Here is a 21,588-nt window from a genome sequence, read left to right as displayed (position 1 = left end):
GGCAGGCACTTATGCCGCTGAGCTAAATCCCCAGCCCCCTGATTGTCCACTTTTTATGCTTTGATTTTTGTAACTTAAACAACCACTTCTGAGATAAAAATACATTACTTATCAACTAGTGATTTCTTACTGTTATTGTTTTTTAAATTCTGTATTATCTCTACCTGTTTTCTGTTTTGCCTTTTTTCTCTAAAAAAATGCTGTATGAAGTCATAGTAGTCACATAAATGGTTTAATTCATTTTAATTGAATTGTTTTTGTCAGTATGACGTCTATTTTGGGAAACAAATCAGTTGCTGTTTTTGATGTACTAATATAGCTTCATATGTAATTTTCACTCTATGTTCTAGACTATTCAATGAATTCTAGAGTGAAATGTTTTAATTTTTACTTGTGTAGTCACAGTACCCTGTTACCAGGTAGGACAATTTTTTAAAATTATAGTATCATAAATAAACTACAAATGCATTAATATTGATAATTTAATGTTCTTTAAAGTTTAGGTACAACTGTTGTTTTTTTTGTTAAGGCCATACAACATGGCTCTGAATTCATGTCAAATTCTAACTCATCTCAAGGTATCCAGATGTTATGATTAGAAACTGGTGGTCAACTTAACATTAGCTGAATTAAATCAGGATGGTGCAGAGTGTAAATGGCCCACCTGAGGAAAGTTGCCAGCATAAAAGGAGATGTAGAGAAGAAGCATGAGGCATTGTGGTTTCTCCTAAGTCTCATCATTTGGAGCTGTTGGTTCTGCTGGAGGAGCTTGTTGTGCTGGCTTCACTGATGTGAATCTGGCCATTATCATCAGAGGAAAGTGGCTGTGGTATGCTTTGAAGGAGCCTTGGTCCTTACATTGAGCATAACTTCCTGGAACCAAAGGGGAAGATATGTGGTGTTTAACCTCCAGGAAAAGTTTGTCACGCTGGCTTCATGACATATACTCAACTGTTCTCATTGTCAGAGAATCTCAGCACCTTACTGTCACTGAGGATGGCTGTGGCACTTTTCAGGGGAGCCCTGGTCTTTCTTTTGAAAGTCACTTCTTGGCTCCAATATAGAACTGTCAACCTACTGGCACAGGTCCTTTACCCCAGTGGCATAAATTTTCTAGCTTCCACCACTGAAATTTAAAAGGATGATTTGAGAATTAAAGATTTTATCACACAACTTCTTAGCTGTGAAAACACTACCTGGTCCTAGAAAACAAGTTCACACATAAGTAGTGGGAGCAAATGTATGTTTAGAATATCGACATTAGACCCAGTTGGTTTTCCATTATAGCAGTGTACTGTGGCAGGTCAGACCAAGAGAGCATAAGTGCAAGTCTGATACGGTAGAAATATCAACCACTAAGTATCTATTCACTACTGAGACCAACTCATTCTGCAACAGAGGTTTTGTTCATAAATTTGAATCTGTTTCCCATCCAAGTACTAACCAGGCCCAACTCTGCTTAGCTTCCAAGATCAGATGAGATTGGGTGCGTTCAGGGCGGTACAGAGCCAAAGATCAATGGAATAGATTAGAAGATACAACCACAAGTACAAACACACTCAAGCACCTTATCTTTGATAAAGGGGCCAAATATGTTCACTGGAAGAATGACAGTCTCTTTAATAAATGGTGTTGGAAAAACTGGCTCTACATATGCCAAAAACTAAAACTAGGCCCATGCCTATCACCATGTACTAAATTAAAATCTAAATGGATCAAAGATCTAAATATTAAAACAGAAACCCTAAATCTATTGGAAGACAAATTGGGTAAAAACCTTGAACACATAGGGTTAGGTAGAGAATTCATGAACAGGACTTAAGCCACATGGGAAATACTTCTCAGAATCAATAACTGGAAACACGTCTTATTAAAAAGTTTCTGCATGTCAAAAGAAATCTCCAGCATAATGAAAAGAAAACCCACAAATGGGAAAATCTTAGTGAACTATCCCTCAGACAAAGGACTTCTATCTAAAACATGAAGAATTTTAAAAAATCGACGCCCAAATTTCAAAGACCCAATCCAAAAATGGGCATCTGAGATGAGTACACACTTTTCAGATGAAGAAATACAAATGGAAAATAAATACATGAAAAAATGTTCATCATCATTACCCATTAGAGAAATGTAAATTTAATCCACACTGCGATTTCATCTCACTCCTGAAAGAATGGCCAGGATCAAGAAAACCACCAACAACAAATGCTGGAGAGGCTGTGGGGAAAAAGGAATTATCCTGCTTGGTGGGAGTGTAGACTGGTGTAACCACTGTGGAGGTCATTCTGGAGATTTCTCAAAAAGCTAGGATTGCAAGTCCCATTTGTTCCAGCTATCCCACTTCTAAGCATATTCCCAGAAGAACTGAAAGTATCATACCACAGTGATATATGTGCACCCATGTTTATAGCAGAACAATTTGTAATAGCCAGATCTTGGAAACAACCTAAGTGTCCATCAACTGAGGAATGGATAAAAAAAGTTGTGGTATTTCTATTCGATGGAGTACTACTCAGCTATAAAGAAAGATCTCATTGAGATATTTATAAATAAGTGGGAGCAGCTTGAGACCATAGTCGTAAGTGAAATAAATTAAACTCACATGTATAAATACCAAATAGTTTTCCTAGTGTAAGAAATGATATAAATACATAAAAGTATGTGGTAATCATGCTTCCCCACTATATGGCTTTGAAGCCTTATAAAGTTTTCACTCATTAATTGGAATGGTTTTATTCTGGGTTGTTTGATTTTATTGTTTGTGATGATATGAATAGCTATTTTAAAGAAAACAAGACATCATAATAGCTTTTGCTGATTTAATATCATCTTGCTTTGAAGTCCCATCAAACTGTTGTTCTTCTGTCTCCATTGGTTTTATCATGTTTTATCTTATTGGATTTTATTATATGTGATAGTATAAACAAAATTTTTATAGCCAAAGAGATAATATAGAAACAATTGTTCATTTTCTGTTAGCTGGTTCTAAATACCTTGTAATAATTTCTTCCTCCTAAATGGTTTCACACTGTCTTGATATGTTTGATGCTATAGTATATGAAGTTATACTCAAATATTTCAAGGAAAGAGGCACTATGTAAGTACTATTAAGTCAGTTTATCCTGTGGTGAAACACTATATTGCTTAAATTGGTCTGTTCTGACCTGTATTGTTATGTTGTAATGTCCTCTTTTATCTCAATCTCCTCCTTTTTGAAAATTTATTTTTTTTATTATTTTGTAATTAAGGGAAAAATAGCAGGATATATTATAGGAGCTTTTTTGATTTCCTATTAACTTGATTTGACACCCTGTATTGCTCTCACCATCTTGTTTTGAATGATTTTACTCTATTCTGTTTTGTTTGATAGTATCATGTTTGAGGGTATAGGTAAATACTTTGAAGGCAATAAGATTTACTATAATGCCCATTCTTATTTGAATATTATCATCTTTTGAAGTCCTGCAGTGTCTCCAATGTTTATGTTTTATTGATTTTGTTCTGTACTGTTTTGTTCAATTTTATTATACCTGATTATATAGGCAATTTTTTAAGGTAGCAAGAGCTATTATGGTAACCACTGTTGATTACCTTGTATTCTGTTTCTACATCATGTACCATGTCCATCCTTTGTTTTGACTGACTCTGCTTTGTTTTGTCAAATTTGGTTTTATTCTCTTCCAAAAAAAGTAATAAGAACTGTGGAAGTAATAAAACCCAAAGTGTCTAATTGTTATTTTAAAAAAGAGAGGAAAAGAAAGTGCTCTAAATGATACAACTGCAAGTGTGTTTAGGTGTGTAATATAGATGACCATACTACTAAGTTTTTGTTGGATCATTGAACACAACTGTTTGCAGTCTCACTGTTTAAATGTTTACTTTGTATGCTTTAATTTTGTAACTTGAATAACTATTTCTAAGATGATAATATGTAATCTATTAACTAGCAATTTCTTATTGTTTATGTTTTTTGAAACCCTGTATTACTTGTACCCTTTTGCTGTTTTGTATTTTTTTTCTTTCTTTAAATAAAATTTTTAAAAAATTTGAATCTGTTGCCAAACATTTATAGATTGTGTTCCTGTAACTAGGTTTTGTGATCAAAACTGTGCACCCACATCCGTCTAATGAGCTTAGTGGCAAACCTAACAGGGACGCCCACTTAGCATCCACAGAACACTGCTGTCTGCTATCCATTGTGAGGGTACAGAAGGGCAATCAGTTTCCAAACATACCTCAAGAGCCACAGATGAAAGGGCTTTCTTCCTCCTGGAAATAAAGCCAAGTTTCTTGTTTTGTTCAGCTTTGAAAATTTCCATCTCCTTTTAGCATTCTTCCAGGTGACAAAATAAACTCTGCAGAAGCGTGCATAGAGTGCCTAAGATCTTACTGGGATCAAATACTCAAAGAAAAAAATCATAATTTGCTGTGGCTGAAAAGTGGGTCTTAGAAGAAATATGAAAAAAACACCTCGACTGAGTTCCACAGACAACTAAAGCTCTAGTTCACCACAGCGGTTCATGTCAGATGATGCTGAGGTTTGCTCCAAGTTCTTGAATTCCTCTTTATAACTGAAATGAATATACCAAGGTAGGTTTATTAACAGTGTAGGTTCTTCGTCTTCTGGTAAGGAAGTGTTCCTGGTCTAATGTCCATGTGAATATGGTCAAGCAGTGCTGTACATTCATGCGCATGTCACTTTTCCCAGTGATATATTCTCCTGGGACACTGGAAACCAATTGGAGAGCAATCATGGTAATTCAAATCCAGGCATTATTTAACTAAATCATTGTTTCTAAAATTCCTTTGCTTTCTTTGTGCAAAAGGTAGTCATCCTAAGACATTTTTGTCAAGAATATGTATGGCTGAGCCACAGTGATGCTAGGTAAAAAGATTTGATTGAGGAAGTCTCCTTAAATGATTATTGTAGCCTAAGAAATCTCTGAATCCTCACCTTGAATGTCTTGCTCCCTGGGATTTGACTATGCTCCTAAAGTTTCCATCCCAACCTTACCTTCCCTCTCCTTGTACACTACCTAGTCTGCTGCAGTAGACCTTAGACAGGCATCAGCCATCAGCAGACAGCACACTGTATCTTCCTGTCTTCACCACACAAGCAAGAGCCACAGTACAGCCACTCAGTAATAGTTGGAGGTTTCCTTGCTTAACTTAAGGGACTTAGCAGAAAACAAAAAATAGATCAAAACATCTCCTATAACTTCTGAATACATAGAGGCAAGGATGAGAAAGCAGCTTATTCCTTTACATCAGGAAGATCATCACATATTTTTTCAGAGACTGTAGGATCTCAAGGTTTGGAAAGGCACGAGAAAGTTCTCATAGGCATGTGAGAATGCTGAGAATCCTTTCACATTTTTATCAAGAACACTCGATTGTTTTGCTTTGTGTTTGCAAAAAGATACTGCTTACAATTTACAGAGAAGACATACTAGGAGATATGTCTATTCTTACTGACTAGCAGTCAAGCATTAGATGAAACTGCATTTTTTACACAAAAGTAAAGAGAGAGAGAGCAAGATCGCTTTCAAGAGGGTTTATCAGAGCCTTCTATCCAGCAGCCCCCACTCTCGCAGGAGTCCTTGGAAAGCCATGGGCTCATGCACACTCCACCTCACTTGCCTCATAAGAAAGACCCCTACCCCTCCTCTATGGAGTCAGAAATAATGAAAGCTGGCGTGCGTGCCTGAGGCTCACTGAGAAGCATGACTGGGCAGAACAAGAGTGGGCAGTGCGTATGAAACAAGGAAAGAGACCCCCACACAGAGCAATGGACCCTGCAAGGCTGTGTGGGCTCTTCATCTCCTGGCAAGGAAGTTTTCCTGCTCTAATGCCCATTTGAGTATGGTGAAGCAGTGTTGGGCACCTGTGCACACGAGGTTACCTTTCCCAGTGGTATATTCTCCAGGGACAATGGAATCCAACTGGAAAGGAGCCATGGGAACAAATATAGGAATTCTTAAACATTTGCTTATCAAACAACCATGTATAAATAACCTGCCAATCAGAAAAGAAAGGACCATGGGAATTATAAAGTATTATAAATCCATTGGAAAAGCAAAAAATATCAAATTTACAGAAAGTATCTGAAGCAATGCCTATAGAGGTACTAATGGTTTTGAATGCCTGTATTAGAACAAAATTCAGTAATATAATAAGCACTCTTTTTAAGAATATAGACAAAATAGCAAACTAAACCCAAAACAAGGGAAGAAAGAAGGAATTTATAAATACTGGAGTGGAAATCAATGGAATAGGCAGCAGAAAAAACATTGAAGACAGTAAAATAAAGAAGCATAAAGCCCCTAAAATCTGGAACAAAATAATGAAGAATACTACAACCTCCAGAAATAAAAAGGTTTGTAAAGAAATATTCAGAACAATTGTAGGCCAACAAATTATATAAATTACAAAGAATGGAAAAATTCTCAGAAGAATACAAATCAACAAAACTTACTCAGAAATAAATAGAAAGTCATAGGAGACTTACAAAGAGAAACATTAAATTACAAATTTTGGAATTTCTCAGAAAAAAAATGCTTTCAGAACATCACACAATGGATGACTTCCAAATCTTTAGGTTTCGTACTAAATCTTCAAATATTCTTCCAAAAACTAGGGAAAGATATGATTTCATTCTTTGAATCCAGGTTTAGCTGAATGCAAAATATGCCTAAACAAAAAAGGAAAAAAAAATTTAAAATCCCTGCATACCCAATATTTTTTGTAACTGCTTATGGAAAAGTTCTTTAAAGAAATCTTAATGTAAAAAATTAGGCAAAACATAGATAAAAGGAACAGCTCTCCAAAACACCAAGCAGGCCCAGGTCTTTGGCCACTAACCTCCAAGGAGTTAAACCAAACTGCGAAGTCTGGTGACAATCCCGGAACACTACCCTCAATTTAGACACCAGCTGGACACTGAGGGTTCCTCAGGACCTCATGTTTCACAACACCAAGTTGCAAATAAAGGCTTTCCCTTGGTCACTGTCTGATTTGACAATTCCCTAAAATGACTCCCAGAACTAGGGGCCTCTGTGTGTGGGATTACAGTTTTAAAATTGCAGAAGGTTGCACATGAGACCAGCAGGACTGGACAGACACCAGTGCACCTCTGGCCAGCAAGAAGCCCAGCCATCTGCGATGACCAGTGTGTTGAGGCTAGACCATATGCTGCCCAGGTGTACAGCCTCCATCACCTTATAGAGGATTGGACGTTTGTCCAGACTTACATATGCCAGTTCTCCCAGCTGTGGGAACTTAACGTCATGGTCCAAAGCCCCCATCACAAATTATAAAAAATGCTCTCTGTGTCAAAATTCCCAGCTAAAGAAAGGTGCTCCTTTTAGGAAGGTCACTCTAGGATCACAGAGAGCTCTCCTTATAACAGAGTGCAAATTCTAGAATCAAATTATCTACTTTAGAATTAAAACATACTGGGCTGAGGATTTAGCTCAGCAGTTCAAGCACTTGCTTGGTAAGCCCAAGATTGTGAGTTCAATCCCTGGTATCAAAAGCAAAACAAAACAAAAAGAATGAAAACATACCTACCATGGCCAGCAGAATTCTTTATGGCACTCTCTATGTAATATCAATTTTGTTCTCTGACTTTGTTTTTTCCCTTCAATATGTTTTGGTCTGCTTCTTCATCCATTGAGTTATTGCAACATTTGTGTACTTTGGTGTCTCTGGAGACTTCATGTGGGAGACAGCCTTATTCTCTTTCTCGTTAGGCTCTGCTAACCAAGAACAAACCAAGAGGGCATTATAAAAAGGACTAGACCCGCCATGCTCACCATCCCCAGGTCCAGCCGAATCTGTAGCCTCTTTCTCTGGCTCTTCAGCTATGCGACTCCAGCTGTTGCTGTACGCTCTCCTCTTCTTTTTGACTCTCTTACTTCCAGGTAAGTTGGTGTCTGACAAAAGGCTGCGGTTTGGCAAATCAGACTCAATTTTGAAATCTATTTTGCCTGTTTAGCCATCTAATAACTGCTTAACTAGGATTTTGAGAGGGTAAAATAGAAAAGACATATTCTGTTGCCTTTAATCAAACTGCCAACTGAGTGTACATTCTGCTTTACTCTTTATAGCTTGAGACTATTTGTTAAAAACAAAGAATGGAGTCTTTCTGCAAGTGGTTATATCCGACAAGAACAGTTTACAGAAGTATTTGTAATTGTGTCCACTTGTTAGGTCAGAAAAGGACAGAATCCAATCGAAAGGATTTGCTAGGAGATAAGTAAGGGTCATGGAGATCTGACAATTTAATGTGAAAAAACATATAAAATGATAATTCCAAAGTAAGGGAGAAGTCACATGCTAAATGTTTGATAACATAGTTATAGAAGATCTGGTGCTTTTTGTGAGACATGTCTAAGTATAAACACAGTATTTCACAAGGTTGATGATTGAACTCAGTTATATATGACACATGGTTTCCAGTGTGAGCCTGTGGAATAGAGATAAAGGGACCTGAGCAAGGGACCTGAGCAGCGAGTAAAGTCACCACAGTGCAATGATCCCGGTATGCAAGAGGCTCACACAGTAATGAACATAACTATGGATCTGGAAAAAGGTGAGTCAAACAATAAGACATACAGTCATCTTGAAAATTTGGACTGGATGGCATAGAACACCTAAAAAGAAAGAAGGACAGAAATAATAATACAGCTATTGCTCACTTATGGACCCACCTCTTTAAGAACTCTTCAGACATATGACTGAGGCACACTGTTGACACTCACAACCTGCTGCTCACAATTATGGCCCGTCTCCCTTTTACACAGTTCCTCTCCTGCAGCTCATCTACACATGAAGGCGTGGGGAGTCGCTTTCTTTCAGCAGGACCCTGTCACCCAGACTGCAGCTAATCAGCTTTCTCTGGGAGCTCAGCTCTGCCATGGGCTTTGCAAACCTGTAAACTAAAAGTCAACTTTTCCTTTTTCGAAAGGCAAGAACATTTTTTTTTAACTTTCTACATCCTTAACAGACATAGGAAGTGTGATCAGACTATATGATGTGTGTTCAAATTATAAGACTTACTGTAGTGAAAGACACATTGCCAGTAATGCTCCTCAAATTCACATTTGCCATTCATCCTCCTGGCTTCAGATACACATAGGCCCCAGTCTTGATGCTCTCGGAAGCAGTTCTGCAAGTCTTTGAGTGGGTTTAGTAGCAGTAATGCAGCTTCTTGGGTCAATTCAAAATGTTTACCTTTAATTTCAAAATGTATACCTTTAATTGCCGTTCTGACTTTGGGGAAGAGGCCAAATCACACAATGCTAGACCTGGTGAATAGGAGAGATGAGGACACACTGGAATATTTTCATTATCCTGCCTCTGTCAGGAGGCATCTTCAGTACAATTTACTCTATTTATGAAGTCATATTTCATAAACTACTCATAGCAGAAGTCATGAAGAACTGCTTTAGAAATTGGCAAGAACAAATGGATATGTGTGTTTGAAGTGAGAATTATTTCAAGGGGGTTAATGATACTGTGCCTGTCATTCTGATAAAATGTATTAAACATTCACTGTAATTTTTGATCACGCTTAGAGGCACTCCTTTTGCTTCTTTTCACACTCTCATATTAGAGGTAATTATTGTTACCGTCAGGATTGCATTACTCACTCAGAGTTCCAATTGGACACTGAGATAACTTTTGTAAATTCTTTCTTCCTGATCTATCTTGTGTAGGATTATCTTTTCAGCACATCTCTTGGTCGCAAAACTTTTCAGCTTTTATTGTCATTTTACTAAGGTTATGCTTGTTCTTGAAAGGCAAAATTGTGAAGTATTCAATTACTAATTAAATTGTTAAACTTGCCACCTTTGTTGTTGCTATCATACTCAGCTTGATTAACATTCAATCATAAGTTATCTTCATTTCTCAGTGTTTCTATCATCTGACGTTTGCTTTTAAAGTTCACAATTAAACTAACTTGCTTCTTTATACTATCTGTTAAGACTAATGTTTCTCAGTAACATTATGTCATAGTTTTACACTGTTTATTTTTAAAAAATCTTTTAAAATATTGGTATTCTTGTTCTTTTTTCTTATGATTTGCATTAGAGAAATGTTAGTCATTATGTCCCAGTGCTACTTTCTGTTAAAGTAGTTTAAATATGTCTCTTCATTCACTGATTTCCCTGCCATCTATGACAATTTGTCATTTCACTGTTTCATTTTTCCTTTGAAAATCTTTCCATTTCTAAAAGTTTATACTCTTTAAATGTAATTCAGTTTTTCATAGGTATTGTTTCCTCTTCTTTTTATTGCTTATGGTAATAGATCTTGTTGCACTGAACAACTGCATCACTATTTAATTATTTCTCCACTTCCATAGTCTCTTTATCCTCGAGGACACAAGCATCATAGTTAATTCATCACCTTTTCCTTATATTCCCCACCTAATGCCACATTGTAGATGGTGAGCTCTTAGCTTATGTGTGATCCACCACTGTCCAATGGTCCATGTGTGGCAATCATGCACAGAAACCTCTGTGAAATCATCACCATGATTCACATCAGGGTTCACAAACAGGCCTTGCTGCAGGCTTGGAATCAGCATCCCCATTAGCTTTGCTGCTGGTTGAGCTGACCTGGGGATGCTAGGTAATCAATCCAGCCTCCTCAGCTGATCAATATAGTGTCTCAAAGCTCCACCTCCAGATCACAGACCATTGCTGTGCCTGGAGGACAAGTTTGCTTTCTTTGTTTGTTTGTTTGTTTTGTTTTAAATAGGAAAATATAAAAATAATGAAATGGAGTTTCAAAACAGGTTAGTAGGACAGTTACAACAATTAATACATTGTGTATTGTTGTCTTCCTAGTAGTAATTCAGGAAATTATTCTCTCATTTTCAAAAATAGCAATATTTCAAAGACATTCACTAAGATCTATTGCTCTGCAGCAAGAAGCTAATGCACAATTAGGGCCACAAACTTAAGTCTTTACTTCAGTCTAAATGATTTATTTTCTGTCTCTGTTATACATCAGTCTCTTCTTCCTCTTCCTCTGCCTCCATCTCTTCCTCCTCCTCCTTCTCCTCTTGTTCCTCCTCCCCTTCTCCTCCTTCTTCTTCTCCTCCTCCTCCTCCTCCTGTTCCTGCTCCTGCTTCTGCTTCTTTTGCTTCTTCCTCCTCTTTTTCTTCTTCATCTTCCTCTTTTATGAGACAGGCTCATGCTATACAGTTTAGGTTGTCCTTGAACTCAATGTGTAGCCCAAGCTGGCCTTGAACTCCAGATAATCCTCTTGCCTCAACCTCCTGGGTTCAAGGAATCCAGGTGTGGGCCATGACTCCCAGCTGTAGCTTGGCTTCCAATGTCTTCACTGAAGCCTGTAATATTGAGTGCTCCTGAAGACTCCTTTAGGTACTACTTGTAACAACCTAATAGTGTTAGCACAGAAAGAGAGGAAAACTGTGGCTGTTGGTCAACACTGATTTTTCTTTTTAGTATCTGCACATTACAGAATGAAATTAACACAGAAAGAACAGTGAACATTCCTTTGTTTCTAATGTCAATGGAATTAAGGTTCACATTTTACTATGAAATGATTATGTGTTTTGGGGCAGAAAAGTTACTTTGTGAACTCAATATTCTTCATGTTTAAAAATATTTTTCAGGAGGTAATGTGAACTTTCTTTTCAATTGTCTCATTCAAACATCTAAACAGTGTGATGAACTTGATATATTACACTTATTTTCAGCTTTAGCAAACAAAAACATCATTTCTAAGATTTAAGGGCTTCCCTATCATTTTACACAAATAATGTCTCGATAGGTAGATGTAATGAAAGTAAGGTGATGACAGTGAACAGTTGTCTCTTGATAGGAGCTATATATTGTGATTCTCCATAAGCGATCCTGTAACAATAATGACAATTGTTAAAAATTTAGAGTTGAAATTTCCAACTAATATTTCCATCCACAATGAAATAAAAGTAGAAATCATTGATAGGAGGAAGTATTGTAAACACAGATACACAGTAACTATACAGATTTTGAGAAACTATTCATCAATAATAAAAAATAAAAATGTCTAGAGGAAAGCAAACAAAAAATGTGACACTGCAAATTTTATGAGACGCAACAAAAACAGTTTTAGGTGAAAATTTTACAGCAGTTAAGTACCTGTATTGATAAGTGCTCTTGACCATTGAGATGTCCATGAAGACTTCCAAAAAATAGTGATCTCAGTGTACTTGGGTCAATGGACACATAGCAGAATATTGAGAGATATTATGGTCACCTGAGAAACTTTTAAAGCTGATCCTATAAAAGAAAAAAATATGAGCTGGTCTCTCTAATTTGCCTGGAATATAAAAATCTGGAGGTGGAGGTGGCAATGGGAAAATTATAATGGGACTCTCTAGTTCCCTGTTGGACTGATAGTTAATGTAACTAAAACTGTGGCCACTCTAACTTTGAAATTTGATGCCTAGAAAGTTCTATCTTATAATCACTTAAAGTGTCAAAAGCAACTCTTACGGTTGGAAAAATCCCCAAATCCAGTTTGGGTTACTCTAGGCCTCCTTGTGTCCACAGGAGTGATAGCTGGTGGATCACCCAATATTAGCAATAGACAATATTAGCTGGCAGACAACAAATGTGATGCCCCAAAAGACAGACCTTACAAGGGCTTCCCTAGAACTAAATATCAAGACCTAGAACACAATTCTATATGCATAATTACCAACAACCCAGTAACTGTAGAGCAAGATGAAGCGGCACCTTCAGTATACAGATTAGGTCCAAATGTCACAGAAGCACATGCTGTGGACAGGCTTGCCCTTAGAATTGAACTTTAACTCAACTGAACCAAAGCTTACTCCAACCTTAGATCCTAACTCAGAGAAAAATGAGCCCCAAAGGATTAAAAATGGTTAAACTAAAAAACCCAAGATAGACTTAGACACTGAAACAGGATTTAAGGCAATGGATTCCTGGGTTAAATGGATAAAATTTCAGTGAAAATGCTTTAAAACAAAAGTGACTAACTATACCCCAGACATATGAGGCTCTTTTCCTTCTAGGGTGGAGCACTGGTCCTGATGGAATTTATTGCATGTTATCCTTAGATTAGGAGAAGAATGCTTGGGGAAATGAGGCTTGTGAGAGTTTATTGCTGCTAGCCCTTGTGCCGCAGGAAAGGGATCCAAAGGATGTCGCTGCTTTCTCCATAGAAAATGTGAATCTTCTTCCCTCTCTAGGCAGCAAGTGCAATTCAGTAAACCTGTAGAAGGCTTAACCAACTGCACCCAGATCCTAAATATCACGGGTAGACCAAGCAACTGTGTATCTCTCATATTTCCCCTGATGTTTGCTGGTATTGTGCAAAAAGGAGTGTCTGGAGTTCACTCCCACCAAATGTGACTGGGATGTGTGCCTTAGTCCAGCTGGCCATTCCCTTACAAAACCAGAGACTCCTCAAACTCAAAGAATTTATCAGGATATTCCATCACTCAAGCATGTGTTGACTTAATTGGGGTGCTCAGAGGTATGCTCAATAAATTTAAAGCAGGGAGCTAGATAGCTGCTAGATTTGTGTTAGTATTCTTCTGGTGGTCCACTATTAACAAAAATATAAATTATATTAATTGCATGTATATTATAATTGACAGGGATTTATTAACGAAATGAGAGATGCTCTACAAGAAACAGCCAGCCAGCAAAATGCAACCAGTCAAATACTGTGGAAAAATAAAATTATGCTGGATATGATACAAAAAAATGTTGATGTAATGTTAGGTGAAAAATATGTCATTCCCAATAACACAGCTCCAGTTGGAAATATTATAAAGACCTTGCAAGGATTAACAATATTAGTCAATAAACTGTCAAAAATGCTAAAAATTTGATTCATTCATCAGGTAGTTAAAAGAGATGGTTTAAAAAATAAAAAGAGATGGAAACCTTAACCCTCATCTCTCTTATAATTGTGACAGGAGTCTTGACTACAGTAGGGTACTTACATTATCCTTTACCTGCAAAGATTAGCACTGAGACTGAGTAATACAACAGCAAGTATGATTTTAAAATAAATAAAACTAACATTAAAATGATACCATAAATGTTACAAAAAAGGAATTTGTGAGAAAAGCCTATGTGTTCCATTTTTCAAGATATAATGATAAATAGTGAGTAAATAATGACAGTTTTCTAACTGCCTGGTAGAGTTCATTCACTTAGAGAGACTCCAGGCAAGTGGGACCTTGAGAGAAAGATTAAAATAATGAGTAACTGCATGTGTATCGTTGTGGCATGATGTTTTCACTTCTTTTAGGAAGATACTCAAAAGGGAAGTAGCTGAATTGAATGGGCCACCCTGTCCTAGTTTTTTGAGAAATCTGCACACTGATTTCCACAGTAGTTGTACCAGTCTACACTCCCACCAACAGTCAGAAAGAGTTCCTTTTTCCCCAGACCCCCTCCAGCATTTGTTACTCTTTTTTTTTCTTGATGACAGATATTCTTTCTTGAATGAAGTAATATATCATACATGTATATGATAGACAACTATATTACTAATCTCTATTAGTTCATGAGAAAGAATAGTTTGTACGTTCATTGTCTGATCACTTTTGTTTCATGTTCAGATTTTGAGATCTGAACAACTCCTTAGAAGACAGCAACATGCAATATGTTAACTAATGTTAATTTTCTATTATTTTGTTTTGAAAATTTTTATCTTTTTTTGTTGTTGTTGTTTTGTTGTTAAAATGATAGTCATTCTAAAAAACATTGACTAAAGGAACCTTGTAAAATGTAGGCACAATTATAGTAATCACAGATATCCAAGAGTACCTGAAACATCTGTTTCTCAAAAATGGCTGCATCTGCAAATTAAAAAACAGACAACACTATGAAAACACTTAAACTCAAATTGAGAGGAGGACCAGGGAATTCATTGGCATCATACAGAAAGAACGTCCCTCCCACAGTTCTCAGGCTTTTGAAAAAAAACTGGGGAGGGAGCCTGCATGGTAGAGTAATAAATGGTTTGCTGTGATAACTCTGTTTCTGTGTGTCCATCAAACACCCAGACTTACAAAACTGACTACATTAAACCCTCACTTGTGCTGTTCAAAAAAAATGCTTTTGCTCTCTTTTCTATTTAATATAATACTAGAAGTCCTAGTTAGAGCAAGCAGAGAGAGATAGCCATGAAACACATCTGATTCCAAAATTTTAAAAAAAGCTAAATTGACTCAGGAAATGATGTAACATCATGTATGAAAAACCATAAACACTGCTTCAGATGACTACTAGAAGTAAAAGTCAGCTTAGTGAACCTGAGGGATGCAAAATTAGTATATATTGCAGTAGCTTTCCAGATAGTGATTTATTTTTAAAATAAATTAAGGAAAAAAACATGAAACAAATAAGATGAAAATCTCCATGACTTTGGCCTGCATGATGTCTTGGGATATGACGCCCAAATCACAGATATCAAAAACAAGAAGAGATCAGTGGGGTCACATCAAACTAAAGGCTCATGTATAGAAAATGAAACAATGAGTGGAGTGGGAAGAAAATTTATGAATGGAAAAATATTTGATCATATATTTGCAAAGTAGTAAGAAACTCACAAAATTCTAGTATATACTGCAGTAGCTTTCCAGATAGTGATTTATTTATAAACTATTTATTTATAAACTAGTATCCCAGTTAAAATGGGTGAAGAATCTAATGCAAGAGGATCATAATTTTGATTCCTGCCTAGACAATATGGCAAGATTAAAAATAGGATGAAATTGGATTTTTTATTGCTAAAACATGATTAGGAACTAGGTTCTTACTGATTTCTAGTACCAGGGATCAAACTCATGACCTCAAGCTTTCCAGACAAGTGCCTTTGCCACTGAACTAAATCTCCAGCCCCTGGGTTAGGCTCTTAAAATCTTCCTGTTAAAGGTAGGTAAAAACTTCTGTACAAATAGAGATTAATAAAACTTCCAATTGCTGCCTAATTTTGTCTGATTTCTATTACTTTTTGAATCCACTATGCAACATGATTCTACTTTCAATTTTTGGCCTTTTCTTATTTAACCCAATTATAAGATGACAATAAATCACCAATATTCAAGAATGCTGTTGTCTTTTTTACCAGATTATTGAAATTGATGGATTTGAAAAACAGAACCTGATATTCTTATGTTGTCTTACATCAGTCAGGATGAGACTTTCAATCTCTGTCTAGGTAAAATCAGTGCCTCTCCTCAGCCTAAAGAAACTATAAGAATATGAATTTTTTGGTTACTTTGTGTCCATTAAAAACAAGATGACAACTCAAGGAATAAAGGCTACAGGATGGAATAAACAAAGATAGGAAGAAGGAGCCTAAGAAAATTATAATTTAAAAACTGAATCTTTAAGAAGACTGCAACTTCAATACACGCCCAAAATTTATCAATATCATCCATATCAGTACATCATAGGTTTGTCTATGCTTCTTTTCTTCCAGGCTCATCACATCAAAAATCCATTAAAAATATTATAAGTACATAAATTAGCTTATTTGAAAAGGTAAGAGAGAAACTTGACCGTAAGAGAAACATATTCAAAAGCTTCAAAGAATTTTCCCCTAGGGGGAAGCATGCCTTTATTCTACAAATTAAGTCATCTTTCACTTGTAAAATGAGTTGTTATCTGTGTACCCAACAATGAACTATCAATTTCGCCTCCTTCAGACTATAAAATGACTCCCTTGAAGGCCTGCACTCAATTTTATGTATGTCCTTTAGTGTGCTTAATAAATTCCCTTTAACTTCCATAATGAAAGAATAAGTTAAGAATTTACCTAAACAGATATTGTCTTAGTTAGCTCTCTCATTGCTGAGACAAAACATCTGACAAAATTAAAGGAAAAAAAGTTTATTTTAGCTTACAGATTATGGTAGCTTTAGTCCACAGTGAGCAGTCTTCAAGACAGGGTGGCATGGCTGAGGAACATAGCAGTGGAGAAACAGTCCATAGAAGAACAGGGAGAAGGCAGGAGATCAGCCTAACCAGTAGGCATCAAGAATCAAACCTATCTCTTTTCCCATCAAGGCTACAAACCATTTGGGTCATACCACCCATACTCAGGTGGCATTATCCAAACCAGAACTATGCTGAACCAATCAGTGGACTAATTTATTACCATATATACTTAATCCCAATATAACACAACCTAGATCCAGCCAGCTCCCAAAAGTTTTACCTATGAGCACATGAACATTTGGGAGACATTCAGATCCAAACCATAACAGTCTGCACCTGGCCATCAAAAGACATTTGTGCATTGCCTTATGCAAAAGACATTTAATCTATCTCTAGCAGTCCTAACAGTTTCAGCATTGATCAAAACTGCGAGTCCAAAATGTGTTCTGAGATTTAAGGCAAACTCTTAGCTGCGAGTCCTAGACAAATGAACAAGAAGTTATAAACTCCCAACATACAACGCCCAAGATAAACATTCCCATTTCAGTGAGGGGTTACAAAGGAATGGGACCAAAGCAGGTCCAAAATCTAGCAGGGCAAACACTTAGGTCTTTAGTTCCATGTCAAGCATCTATATCAATCTGTGGCAAGAAACTCCAAAGTGCTTGGGGGGCTCCCCTACTACAGCACTGCAGATAGTAGTATCTCCTAGGGCTTTTCTCTTTGGCTAGATTTGTTCTCTCCTTGGTGCTTTAATCAGATAATTCATGCACCTGGATTCTCCAATCTTCTGGTCTCTCCACTAAACATTCAGCTTCACATTCCCAGGTTCACATACTGCTTTCTAAGGAGAGCACTGCTTAACCTTCCAGGGCTTCTTCTGAAATCTGGGTGGAAGCCTTCCTGACCCCATGACTCTTTCTTGCTGTATGCACTAAAACCAGCACCACATGGATGATATAAAAGCCCCCTTTTCCATATGGATCAAGCACTTGGATCATTGAGCACTCTGAGCACAGTCCCAATGGGGAGACTCTAGGCCACGCCATTCTAAAGCATGGTGCTTTGGTGTTGTCTTCTCAAAGAGAAGTTATTTCACTTTTACAATTTTGAGGCTGTAAAGGTTGGAGTCCTTCTGAGACTTGCAATAGCCTCAGGCCATCTTTTCTATTGCACTCCAAGATTTTTGACTGTTTATTATATTTTTATCTTTTCAACAAACAATTTTTCTTCTGCTCCATCTTTGTAGGCAACACCTTTACTGGAAGTTTCTTTTCTGCCAATCTCAAAACTTTTAAAACCCATTCTTATGGGTCCTTTCTTCTACATTCTCAGCATAGATCATCAACTAAATGCCAACAGTAGCCATCTGACAGGCTCAAAATTAGGATGCTTTAAATTTTTTGTCACATTAAGTAGACCACAACACTTAAACTTAGTCCTGTACAAAGTCTCTGGAGATAAGCAAAATATGTACAAATTTTCTGCTATAGAATAACACACATGTTCTAGTGTGTAACCATCAAAGCATTCCTTGTTTTTAAATAAAACCTCCCAAAGCTGGTCTTTTCCAGCTGCAGTGCAGTAAACATTCTAGTTTTCTGAACTCTGACAAGAACTTCATTAGGCTAAATTCACTGCATGCCAGGGTTTCTTCTCCAGTCAGCATTTCCAAGCCTTTCCATCCTCTCTCAATAAGGCAGTTCCAAAGATTCTTGAGCCACACAGTGAGGAATAGTCACAGCAATGACCCAGCTCTCAGTACCAAAATCTGTTTTATTTACTTTTCTTATTGTTGAGCCAAGATACACAACACCCACAAATTAAAGAGTTAAAGAACAAAAGATTTATTTCAGATCACAATTTGTAGAGATTTCAACCAGTAGTTGACAGGTTCTATGGCAGGTTGGAATAGTAGAATTGCATCACAGAGAAAAAGCAGTCCATTCCAGAGCAGGCAGAAGGCAAAGAAGCAGCAAAACAAGCAGTCACCAATCAGAGAGGCTGCCTTTAACTTCTGTGTCATGAGGGCTACAAGCCATTTCAGTGGTGCCACCCACACCCAGAGCGGACCCTCTGATTCTCCATCCCCAAAACTATGCTAAACCAATCAGTGGACTAATTTATTATCACATACACTAAATTCCAGTTTCACACACCTTAGATCCACCCAGATCTCAAAAGTCCCACCTGAGAGCACACAAAGATTTACAAGGGAGAACATCTAAATTCAGTCTGTAACTCCATACAATATTCTTCCATGACACTTTAAAATTAATCCTACTGTAAAGAAAATAGAGAAAGAAAGACATGAAAAAAATGAAATATCATTTTGAAACAAGAAATGCCCTTTGTTTGCCAAAGGAGTTAATATAAAACAACTGCAATACGATGTATGTTAGCCTACAACCTGACCATCTGACAAGCCATGTATGATTTTGTTCCTATTGTACTTTTATAAAAACATATCTTTTATAATATGCTTTTTCTACAAAATTCTTTCTGTTCTCTAAATAACTTAGTAGATGACCTTAAGCTTGCTGTTATACATATGTCAAGTGACCTCATCATTCTTTTTTTGCCTTTGGCGTTTTCATCATTCTGAAATCAGTTCAAATTCCACCTCCTAAAGCACTCTAACCCTCATCCCAATTCCATGTTGCAGAATGTGTTTGGCCCATTGGTGTGTGATATGTTTTAAGCACTTACTGCTTTCTGGGTTATCTCAATCTAGTTTTGTGTGGTTAGAATTTTGTTCACAAGATATGCACTCCATATGGGTAAGAAAGGTTTCTCCCACTCTACTTTTCTAATCATGCATTGAAAAAATGCCTCGAAAATAGCACTTAGTAAATATCTGGTGAAAAATTATATAATAGAATAAAGTCATGAAGCAATTAGTGAACTTAGGATCTATGTCTTGTCTACCCAACATTTGTTCTACTTTGATGTTTACCAAAGTTACTTTTGAAACTTAAATTAGGCATCACAAGAATTTATTGGAAGACAAATGAGTTACTGGTACTTCAAATGCTGGATACCAAGTAAAGGGACTTAAACTAGGGAACAGGGTGAGGGAGTTATAATTACATCTTTCAGCCATTGTTTTCCACAAAGAAACATACCAAAATAATTCTGTCCTCACACATGAGAATTGTGATGGTTTTCCATTCTATTCAAGGGCTGAGTGTCTCACTGGCTTTCTTTTCCTGCAGTAAGAAGTGGTATTGCTTCTGCTGAAGGCCACTGTCTCAGTCTCTCAGGCATCTGCAGAAGAACCAATTGCAAACTAATCGAAGATGAAATTGGAGGCTGCCGAAGACGTTGGAAATGCTGTCGACCATGGTGGATTCTACTTCCTGTTCCAACACCTGTTATCTTTTCAGAATATGAAGAAGGACTTAAGCCCCGGCTGAAATGAAATCATGAAAAGCACCAAAAGAAAAGCTCTTGGTTCTCAGTCTCTAAATTCTCAGTTCTCAGTCTAAGTCTCTCAGTCTCTAAGTCTCTAAGAATAAACATTCAGGTTAAATGTTTCCAGTGCTTTCACCACCTTTCATTGGCCAATGTCAGTAACAATAAATAAACAAATAAATAAAGTAGATTTCAAATATACTCAGAAGTTATTACTTTATAAATTTTACAGACTGACAGAATCTTTAAGAAACAGTTTTTACCTGTCATCACAGAAAGACCAAAAGGCAAACAACAAAGTTACAAGAATGAATAATTATATAAAACTTAATTAAATATACACAGAGAGAACAGGGAAGTAACTAACATGTAGAGGAGTTTTAGGATATGTCAGCATAGAGGGATAGGTATAGGGAGAAAGAAGGAAAGACAGGATAAAGCCAACACAAAAATGCTGGAGCAATACATAAAGATTTTTAACTCAGAGTTATTCAGCAGGAGGTGAAAATGAAAGAGAGTGAGAGAGAGTGAGAGAGCAAGAAAGAGATAGAGAGAAAGAAGTTGAAGAAGAAAGTGTTCTCTGTGATCAAAATACATGGGTGTTAACTATTGTAAAACTTCAAACCCAGCCAATACATCTTCAGGTTTTCTTCATATGAGCAACATCATAATCATTTAGAGATAATCTTTATTTTACTAGGATATCTAAAGCATTTCCCTTCAATGAAATGAAGCATTTTAGAATAAAACCATAGCCACCTCTTTGAAGTAAAATCTGTCAGTATTAGTTCTGATATTCCTTTAATTTTGACCACAAATGCATTTTACTCTCTTTATCATGAAGTCTTATTTGCCTTCATTGAAGGTGATGAGATGGAGATTGTGTATCAGGACTCAAACTTATTATTGGGATAAATCTTCAATTATATCATTTTAAGACCTCTGAGGACTATAAATATATGATTGGACCCTAAGGACTCACTTTCTCTCCACCTAGAGTGCAATATTTATGAAGTGCTTAGTTTATTATTAAATTATCAGAGTGTGGCTATTTTCCACATTGATATGGGACAACCTTGACTAAAGTTGGAGAAAAATGCTTAAAAACAGTGGCGGTATGCCACAGATCAGGGCAAGTGTGCACAAAGGGAATGAGCTCAGTTATTTCCTCTCATTCCTTTGCCCTTCCTTCCACTCCCCTTAGCAGAGCTCCTGGCCAAGCCCA

At 36.8% G+C, this 21,588-nt stretch overlaps 1 protein-coding gene across 2 annotated transcripts in view; it reads left to right on the top strand.

Moving 5' to 3' along the window:
• The window catches only part of LOC134472612 (beta-defensin 109-like), an 89,911-nt gene extending 69,485 nt beyond the window's left edge, over positions 1-20,426 (top strand). For both annotated transcript variants that reach the window (XM_063234543.1, XM_063234544.1), the window contains 2 exons: positions 7,752-7,922; positions 20,165-20,426. In XM_063234543.1, the coding sequence (XP_063090613.1) occupies positions 7,865-7,922; positions 20,165-20,370 (264 nt within the window). In that variant the 5' untranslated portion in view covers positions 7,752-7,864 and the 3' untranslated portion in view covers positions 20,371-20,426. The remainder of the gene's footprint in view (positions 1-7,751; positions 7,923-20,164) is intronic.
• The last annotated feature ends 1,162 nt before the right edge of the window (positions 20,427-21,588 follow it).

The sequence above is a fragment of the Cavia porcellus genome, unplaced genomic scaffold, assembly GCF_034190915.1.
Source record: "Cavia porcellus strain 051 isolate PalLab524CR breed Dunkin Hartley unplaced genomic scaffold, mCavPor4.1 scaffold_24, whole genome shotgun sequence".
Lineage (NCBI taxonomy): Eukaryota > Metazoa > Chordata > Mammalia > Rodentia > Caviidae > Cavia > Cavia porcellus.
This window is presented reverse-complemented; position numbering and strand designations above follow the sequence as displayed.